At 45.0% G+C, this 9,967-nt stretch overlaps 1 protein-coding gene across 5 annotated transcripts in view; it reads left to right on the top strand.

Annotated features, from left to right (window-relative positions):
- Positions 1 to 893: 893 nt before the first annotated feature.
- Positions 894 to 9,967, top strand: part of Zdhhc20 (zinc finger DHHC-type palmitoyltransferase 20) — a 58,028-nt gene continuing 48,954 nt past the window's right edge. For 2 of the 5 annotated variants that reach the window (XR_004772258.1, XM_027390455.2), the window contains exon 1: positions 894 to 1,133. Coding sequence is in view for 4 of the 5 variants with exons in the window: in XM_027390455.2 (XP_027246256.1) it covers positions 1,016 to 1,133 (118 nt within the window). In the remaining variant the exon portion in view is untranslated. The remainder of the gene's footprint in view (positions 1,134 to 9,967) is intronic. The other 3 variants (XM_027390451.2, XM_027390449.2, XM_027390452.2) reach the window with 2 other exon arrangements.

Below are 9,967 nucleotides of genomic sequence, written 5' to 3'. Positions count from 1 at the left end.
TTTCTTTTTTTTGGGGGGGGGGTTCGAGACAGGTTTTCTCTGTGTAGCTTTGGAGCCTATCCTGGCACTCACTCTGGAGACCAGGCTGGCCTCGAACTCACAGAGATTCGCCTGCCTCTGCCTCCCAAGTGCTGGGATTAAAGGCGTGGGACACCAACGCCCGGCTGTCTGGAATTTTTCTAATGACTGTGCATTATGATGCTTCACAGCGAGGCTTCTAGATTCTACTAAGATGACAGTCATTGCTTAGCAATCTCCTGCAGTAAATACACTTGAAAATACAACGCCCGGAAAGGGCTGTTTATATATTCCGCTTTCGCAATGTAACCATAAATGTGGGCTCCAAATCAAACTGACCTGCTGTATATGGCTTCTACCTTAAATCACAGGCACCTAACAATTCAAACAAAACATGGGGGGAAGGGCCGGAGAGGACCAAATTATCTCGGGGATTCTTCATTGGAAACACATCAGAATCATAAGAGTCTCATAGTCTTGTTTGCATGCTAGAGTGGGGCATGGCCTTATATAAAAAGGAACCCAACTTGTCTGGGTCCTGAAGACCCCAGGGGAAGAGTTTTAACCCAGACAGCCACCCAAGGCTCACAGGGCAGCTAAGGATTCATTCCTCGCCACATGCAGATCCCCTTCCCCCTCATCACCCACCCTGGGCGGCTTCTCACACCCAGACCCCTCCCCAAATCCCGTGGGCGGGCCTGAGCAGAAGCCCCGCCCTAACACCAGGCCCCGCCTTCTTCGGCCGGGAAGCCCCACCCCCTACAGGGAGAGCCCCGCGCCCGGCTAGGGGCGGAGCGGCGGGATGAGGGGCGGGAGCGGGAGCGGGAGCGGGGGCGGGCCCGGGTCGGGCTCCCGGAGGGGCGGAGTTGCGGCGTCGCCCTACGCCTTTGCTCGCGGCGGCCGTGCCTCGGGGGAGGGGGTGCTGGCGGAAGATCGGCGGGGGTCTTGGCGCCCTGCGCAGCAGTGGGGAGCAGGACCAGAGGGTCACCGGAGGAACATGGCGCCCTGGACACTCTGGCGCTGCTGCCAGCGCGTGGTGGGCTGGGTTCCGGTGCTCTTCATCACCTTTGTGGTCGTCTGGTCCTACTACGCGTACGTGGTGGAGCTGTGCGTGTGTGAGTACGGGAGGCGCGGCAGGCAGGCCGAGGCTGCGGCGCCGCGTTGTGGGCCCGACCTGTGCTTCCCCGCCGGTGGGCTCCCTGGCCGAGGGTTCCGGCCCGCGGTTCCCCGCCGGTGGGCTCCCTGGCCGTGGGTTCCGACCCGCGGTTCCCCGCCGGTGGGCTCCCTGGCCGTGGGTTCCGGCCCGCGGTTCCCTGCCTGTAGGGTTCTGGCTCGCGGCTCGTGGGGTCCCGAGTTCGGGCCTGCGCGCCGCCCACGTCCCGAGCTTCCGGGTGGCTGCGGTCGCCTTGGGGCTCCCACCCTTCTGTGACGAAATGTTCACGGAGGCCTTTCCTTTGGAGAAATCGCCCTTCATAGATAGATGGCTCGCGAGGTCCATTTTGCTTTAAAAACAACAACAAACAACAATGAAATCTTGCCTCTCCCAGATTGTTTCTCACCAAACTGCGCGAGAAGAAGCGCGCGGCCTGCGGGCAGGGAAGGGAGGTGTGTCTCCAAGGTCTGCAGTGAGGACCCAGCCCGGGGGCAAAGGGAGAGCCAGCCTGTGTTTGACCCTTTTAAACGTTCATTTCGAATGTCAGTGCTGAACTCATACAACATGTTGTTTTGAGGCACAGAAAATTGAAGGAGAGGTGCATAGCACAATTAGCTTTTCTTACTGTTTATTTTGAAGGCTTGTATTTTTTTTTATACCTTTAGTTTTAAGGCCTTGCTTTATTTTTACTTTTGCTGCTTCCCCTATTTATTTATTTATTTATTTATTTATTTATTTATTTAATTTTACCACGCAGTTCTTAACCCGATTTCTAGGACTAAAAATTCGAATAGCATCACATTATTTATACTAAAAGGACTTATTCACATAGATTGTCTTTAACGTGGAAAGATTCTCTGTCATCAGAATCTCCTAGGCCATTGCTGTCTGTGACAGTGAATAATTGAGTATATGTTTTATAGCGACTGGCTGTTTTCTGTGCTTACCTCATATCAGCATTATCAAGTGAAAGCCTCAGAAAAGGCAGTCCCTTTGTTTCCCAAAAAATGATGTGGTTTTAATTTTAGACAGTCCACAGTTATTTGAAGGACAGCCATTCTTTGGGGGAAAGCATATGGGGTGGGCCCAAGAATGGAAAAACAAAGATGGCAGACTACAGGCCTCAATTGTGGGTCTGGATGGATTTGGTTAGTTTTGAACTAAGTACTTGTTTAAAGCTTGAGTTCTGGGGTCTGGAGAGGTGGCTCAGGGGTTAAGAGCACTGGCTGCTCTTCCAGAGGTCCTGAGTTCAATTCTCAGCAACCACATGGTGGCCCTCTTCTGGCCTGCATTGCAGGCATACCTGCAGGCAGAACACTGCATACATTATAAATAAGTAAATCTTAAAAAAAAAACAAAAACAAAAAACTCTGTACATAGAAAGGCTCTGGGGTGTTTATTCTTTGAGACAGGGTTTCTCTGTGTAACCACCCTGACTGTGACACTGTAGACAAGCTAGCCTCCAACTCAGGTCCCCTGCCAGGGTTTTAAATCAGAACATCCTGAAAATGACTGCTCTTTAGAACATTTGATTTAGAAGCAACGGTGTGTACCTGTCATCTTAGCTGGTGGAAGGCTGAGGTCCAGGCTAGCCTAGGCTACATAGTGAAACTCTGTTTTAGAACAAAACAGCTGGGCCTTTAATCTCGGCGCTAAGGAGGCAGACACAGGCATATAGTGAGTTCCAGTACAGACAGAGCGGTGTAGAGAGATCCTGTTTCAAAATGACAACAAAAATAATTTATTTTTTGTATGATGTACAAAGGTGCACATGGGCCAAGGCTCATTTGTCAATTGCTTTACCTGCTGAGCTATATCTCACTGGCCCAAACAAAACAGTATATTTTAATTATCTTTGAATAAATTATGTAATACCTTTCCAAATAGTAAATTTGTTGAATTAATGACTTAGACTCATCTTTTTGAATACCAAAATGTTTGCTAAAATTGTTGAGTCAATTAGAATTGACTGGATTTGAATGTTTCTTTAATTTTTGAGACAGGGGTTTCTCTGTGTAGCCCTGGCTGTCCTGGAACTTGCTCTGTAGGCTTGAACTCAGAGATTTACCTGCCTCTGTTGGCATCAAAGGCACGTGCCACTGCTACCACCACCACCCAGCATCCTTATTAGTTAAAGTTCCTGGAGGAACACTAAAAAATGTGAATTAGCTACAGATTGCATAGCTTAACTTGAAAATAGTTTTTGTTCAAAAATACCCACAGTGAAATGAAGTCCTTATTTTTTTATTTCATCAATCCCTTTATTTTTAAAGTCTCTGTGTGTGTGTGTGTGTGTGTGTGTGTGTGTCTGTCTGTCTGTCTGTCTGTCTCTGTCTGTGTCTCTGTCTGTGTCTCTGTCTGTCTTGTCTGTCTTGTCTGTCTGTCTGTCTGGAATTTGACCTTTTAGGAGCTGGTTCTCAGTTTCTACCCTGTGGGTTGGGGGTGGTTGAACTCAGATCATCAGGCTTGGCAGTAAGCCCCTTGACTCACTCTTGCCTCTCCAAATAAAGGGAAATGAATGTAAATAGAGGAGTGCTATGTGTTAATTGGCATAGAGGGAACATTTCCTTTGCTCTCCTTTCTCTCAGTATCTCCAAACATAGGTGTGTCTACAAATGAAGGAAGTGAACTGAGCCAGTGGAAGGACATTACTTAGAACAAAATTGACTGGGAAGTGGTTCGTCTAAGTTCGGGCTTTCAGGGTGTGATAAGTGGAAAAGTAAAGCACCAGGAATAATGCTGAGTTTTAGTTTTAGATTGGAATTCCCCCTTGATTTTCTCTTTTTCTTTTTCTTTCCCCAAGCTGATATTTGAGAATACTAATTTAGACAACATGATTTGTCTGTTTGCTTGCTGTGCTGTAGTCCAAACCCAGAGCCTTCCTTCCATGTGAAACACTTTTCATGTTTTTTTTTCTTAGCTAAATTTTTTTAAAGATTATATTGCAAGTATGCCAGTTTTGCTGTTACAGTGCTAGTAGTGTCAGGATTCTGTGTGTTGTCTAAGAGGAGCCCCCACAGTGTAGGGGGGTCAGCACTAATACTCCTCCTATAAGCTTACATGTTGTAGACTATGGAGCACATAGCCCTGATCGGATGAGCACCTACTCTGAAATACTGAAATAAGAGGTCAGCAGTAAAAGCTACTATTTCAGGGTAGGGTTCTACAAGAGAGAGATCCAGATCTTGAGAATTGGCATTTTTAAAGAAGGAAGATTTTGTTTTATTTTATTTACTACTACTTCCCCTTCTCCTCCTCCTCCTCCTCATTATTATTATTATTATTATTATTATTATTATTATTATTATTATTATTGAGACAGGGTTTCCTCTGTGTAACAGCCTTAGCTGTCCTGGAACTAGCTTTGTAGACCAGCCTGGCCTCAAACTCACTGAGATCGGCCTGCCTCTGCCTTGAAAGTCTGGGATTAAATGTGTGTACCACCACTGCCTGGCTGTCGGTTTTCTTAATTAGTGACTGATGGGAGAGGGCCCAGTCTATTTGGGTAGAGCATCTTGCCATCCCTGGGCTGGTGGTCTTGGGTTCTATAATCAAGCAGGATGAGCAAGCCATGTGGAGCAAGCCAGTAAGCAGAACCCCTCCATGGCCTATCATCCAGGCTCCTACCTTGTGTGAGTTCCTGTCCTGGCTTCCTTCAGTGATGGACTATGATGTGGAAGTGTAAGCCAAAGAAATCCTCTCCTCCCCAACTTGCTTTTTGGTCATGGGGTTTCATCGCAGCAACAGTAACCCTAACTAAGACAGTGACCATAATTAATATCATGTACACGTACTCAGTGTGCTTTTTTGTTTGCTTGCTTGCTTGCTTGAGACAGGCCCTCACTGTCCAGCTCTGGCCTGTAGCTCATTATGCAAACCAGGCTGGTCTCGAGTTCACAAGAGATCCACCTACCTCTACCTCATTAGTGCTGAGATCAATGATGTGTGGGAGCCTTTCATATCTTCCCCTGACATTATTCCTTTACCACCACCCCTCCAGGTAGCTAGATTGAATTTTTTTTTGAGACAGGGTTTCTCTGTGGCTTTGGAGCCTGTCCTGGAACTAGCTCTTGTAGACCAGGCTGGTCTCGAACTCACAGAGATCCGCCTGCCTCTGCCTCCCAAGTGCTGGGATTAAAGGCGTGCGCCACCACCGCCCGGCTGATTGAATTTTTTTAAGTGTCTGCTTCACAGTCTCCAGTTGCTCTCCAGTTTGCTGTGAATCCAGCTGTTTCCATGGCCTACTTGTCCTGACTTTCTTGTTTCTTCTGCTGCAGATAATAAACTACCTGTCAGCCCAGGCATGGTCACCTGAGGACCCTTCTGCTTCCCCTTTCTGCTTGGACATTGCTCCTCCCTGTGGAGAGGTTTATGTTTACATCTCTGTTAAGTCACCCAAGGAAGGGTATTTCTGACCTCCCCCATACAGTAAATGCTTCCTCCTTCACCACTTTTTATCCTTACAGCCCCTTTTTTAGTAACACGGGTGACTATTTGACATAGGTATGTTTCTCACTGGGCACCATGCTTATTGCTATATTTCTAAAGCCTAAAATAGGAAGAACAAACAAACAAGCTGGACTAGGAGAAAGGAGGCTCGTGAATGCTAGGTGAGGCCTTCCAACCTCACCAGGCTTCTTTTTTTTTTTTTTAAGATACTGATACAGAGGAAATTCTGGTTCCCCTTGGGGTTCTTCTCCAATAAAAAAAATTGAAGAATGAACTCAAATAGAAGCACATGACAAATTTATTATGTTTAAAAGAGAAATTATGGGGCAGGCAGGCTGTAACCCTCAGCAGCCGCCTTAAGGAGACAAACGGAGGGCAGACAGCACTATGTTGGAAAGGGTCAGGAAGCCCAAAATGCTGAAGGGAAAGCACAGAGTTAAGGAAAGAGGTAGAAAGAAGGAAAGTCCAGAAAACTGAGTACTTCTGAAAAGGAGGCAGACCTGAGGACCTACTGCTTGCCTGCTATCCATAAATTAGGGGCAGGGATTCTGGCAAAGAACCACCCAGTATCTCACTATGTGAGTGGGGTGGTCCTTTAGCTAGTGACAAAACCAGCCCAACTTGAATGTTAGGTCTCCACCCAGGCTAGAAATTCCATTGCTACCTAGGGAATTTCTTCCACTCTTAACAATATAGCCTCAAGAAAAGCAAAGTCAGGGTCTTACTGTGTAGCCTGGCTGTCCAGGAACTTGCTCTATAGACCAAGCTCGCCTTCGACTCACAGACACACCTGCCTCTGGGGTTAAAGTTGTGCACCACCACACCCTGATCTTCACCAGATTTAAAACTGGTATCTGTAATTAGTTGGCAATTAGGGGTCCATGACAACTTTGCTTTCTTCTAGTTTTGTTGAGCATCTAAAATTGCTCCCAAATAGTATGTTTGTAAAAATTACATATTCTGTTGAATGGACAGATATATTAGCAGTGGAACAGAATGCTGTATTTAAAAATAGACAATATTTAAAATCTCTAATTCGGTGAAGGTAGCAGCTCAAATCCTGGAGGAGAAGATGGGACAGCTGCTTAAGTATCTAGTAAGAGAAAAATCAATCGCATGCCTCACTCTTGAGGGTTGATTACACATGGATGAAATCTGGTTTTCCTTGAGTGTGTTTACTTCTGTTATTCTCTTGTCTGTCTTCTGAGGTGCCGGGGATTGAAGCTGGGGCCTGGGGCCTGCTTTGCAAGCACTGTTCACTGAGCTAAGTCCTGACCTTTTACTTTCACTTGTGAAGAGTAATGTGAAGAATTCTGTGTAGTCTCCTCCAGATTTCCTGCATGTTGTTATTCCTCCCTTATGGGCCCACCAGTCATTGTCTCCTGAGAGTGAGCTGTGGATTGTATGCCCGTTTACTGTGAATATTGAGATTTTTTCCCCAAGCTTTTGTACATATATAATTTGAACTTATTCTACTTTATGATCCTTTTGAAGTCCCTTTTCTGATATTCTCATTATTCCCCTTGGTCCCTAGACAGTTTATTTCTACTGCCACATTTGAACCTTAAGTGAGAAAAAACATTTGTCTTTCTGCATTAGCTTAATTTGCATAATGCTATTATTCCCACTTGAGTCCCTTTTCTGCAAACAGCATAACTTTCTTCCCCTTCCTGCTCTACCATCCAGTCAAGGTTATACATTAAAGATGGGCATGGTAGTCCATGCCTGCACCCTCCGCACTCAGGCAGAGACAGGATTGTGAGTTCAAGGCCAGCTTGTAGTGAGTGGTTCAAGAGCAGTTTGAGTTGTGAGTTAAGTGGTGAGCAAAGGGCCAGTCTACTACATAGTGAGTCCCCATCTCACTATGTACAGGATGTACAAGACCCTTCGGTTTGATCTACAGCACTGCAAATACATAAGGGCTCATACATTATAACTATTCCTCTTTAGTGCCTTAACCTGAAGTGTTCCTCAGTCTTTATGAGTCTGACTATGGCATTTTTAAAAACACAGGCATGCCCTGTAGGATGTCTTTCAGTTTGGGTTTATCTTTAGTTTCCTCATGATTACACTTTAGCAGGAATGCTGCAGAAGTGATGCTGTGTCATTTTTAACTTTGGTCACCACTTGAAAGATGATGTTTGCCAAGTTTTTCATCTATTAAAGGTGCAGTTTTCCTTTGTAATTGGTGTTCTGGTAGACTTAGGGCTCCGGTATACAGATTTGCCTTCGAGGAAGGACTTGCTACTCAGCTATGGCAAGTGTGGTCAGCAGGCAGCAGCCAAGCTTTTTCAGTGTGACTTGGCTCATCCAAGGTCACACCCTTCCTGGCACAGCCTGCTGGAAGAGGCTGAGAGGCGCAGCTGGGCTGCTCCCTGCGGAGCTTCTTGTGTTGTCATTGCGGAGCCTGAGCTGCAGTTCAGTGCTCCCTTGGCTCCCTTGCGATTTGCTTATCCTTTCGTCCTGTCATGTTTCCCCTAGGAAATAGGCTGCACCTTAAGCTCTGTCTCAGCTCCTGCCTTATGCTGAGTCAGGGTTTCTATTCTGTAATGAGATAAACACCATGACCAAAAGCAAGTTGAGTGGGAAAGGGTTTATTTAGTTTACACAGCAATATCTACATCTCTGTCCTTCATAGAAAGAAGTCAGGGCAGGAGCTCCTGAGGCAAGAGGCAAAGCAGAGGCCAGTGAGGAACACTTTTATTGCCTTGCTCAGCTCCTATGTCATTCACAACTTAAAATGCCCTACAGACTTACTGCAGGCCAATCTTACACAGGCAGTTTCCCAACTGCGGTTCCCTCTTATATCAGTCTAGCTTATGTCAAGTTGGCAAATAATAATAATAATAATAATAATAATAATAATAATCAGCCAGCACAACATTTGATTCCACAGAGCTCAACCTAAGACAGGTGTGCTGTAAGGAAGCACTGAAACTGGAAACCATCTGTTCTTGGTACTTTGATTGAACTTCTTGTAGTATCCTCTGAAGATTCTTTCTTGAAAAAAAAAGTTACCAGATGGTAGTTTTTCTTTTCTTTTTTTTTTTTTAAAGAATTTATTTATTATGTATACAACATTCTGCTTCCATATATATCTGCACACCAGAAGAGGACACCAGATCTCATAACAGATGGTTGTGAGCCACCATGTGGTTGCTGGGAATTGAACTCAGGACCTCTGGAAGAGCAGTCAGTGCTCTTAACCTCTGAGCCATCTCTCCAGCCCCCTCCCCCCCATGGTAGTTTTTCTAATGCCATCATTTTGTCTATATTTATTAGATAGACTTCTATAGGCAGGAATAACGTTCCTTTCTATATATTTATTGGTGTGTGTGTGTGTGTGTGTGTGTGTGTGTGTGTGTTTGTGTGTGTGTGTAGGACAGAGGATTACTTGCTGGAGTCTGTTCTGGGTTTGCCGTGTTGGGTCACAAGTACCTATACTCATTGCACCAACTTGCTTGTCTAATCTCCCTGTTTAGTTGATATAATTGTTACCATGAGCATGCAGTGCTGAGTCCCATTTTTATGAGTTTTGGTCTAATATTTATTTTGTTGCTTAAATTGTCCCAGATTTGGCCAGTAAATTGTCCCTGGTTTCTGCAGCCACCCTCATTTTTAATAATTCCTTACTTTCAGCCACCTTAGCTTTTTAAGGTTCATTTGGTATTTTTCCTGCCATTGGAATTGGTTGTTTCAAAGTGGACCTAACCCGATTTGTTTAAAAATATTCAAGCACTAAAAGAAACTGTAAGTGGGAGCCCCTGTAGCTTAGAATTGTTAAATCCAATAGACAAAAATGGAAATGGATAGACATAAATAATTCACAGGAAAAAATGAAAATGACTTGTAAACATAAGATGTTCATGCTCATTTATAAGTGCAGTTTGTAAAATTACCTGCAATACCAAGAGTTTGAAAACACTTAAACTGAAAAGAGACCAGGTGTGTGTGTGTGTGTGTGTGTGTGTGTGTGTGTGTGTGTGTGTGTGAGTGAGTGTGTGTGTGTGCGCGCGCACGCGCACCTGTATTCCTCTAAAGGAATATAAAATCCTTAGGTTTGGGGGGAAAGCTAAAAATACAACAGACATGCACTTTTAGTTCCGTACTCGTGCTGTGAGGATTCTACACTGAGCATAAGCTTCCACAAATGAATAGCATACTCACAGGGTTATTTATTGTATATTTTAGTAACAAAGGATTGAAGGCAACCCAGATGGCCACTCATGGAAACCTGAATGTAAAACAGAGCACCCACGTGATGGAAAACTGGAGTGCTTAAAAAAAAAAAAATTGAATATGTGCTATGTGTAGTGATTACTAGAGTATCTAAGATATTTCATAAGT

This window comes from Cricetulus griseus (assembly GCF_003668045.3).
Source record: "Cricetulus griseus strain 17A/GY chromosome 1 unlocalized genomic scaffold, alternate assembly CriGri-PICRH-1.0 chr1_1, whole genome shotgun sequence".
In the NCBI taxonomy this organism is placed as follows: Eukaryota; Metazoa; Chordata; class Mammalia; order Rodentia; family Cricetidae; genus Cricetulus; species Cricetulus griseus.
This window is presented reverse-complemented; position numbering and strand designations above follow the sequence as displayed.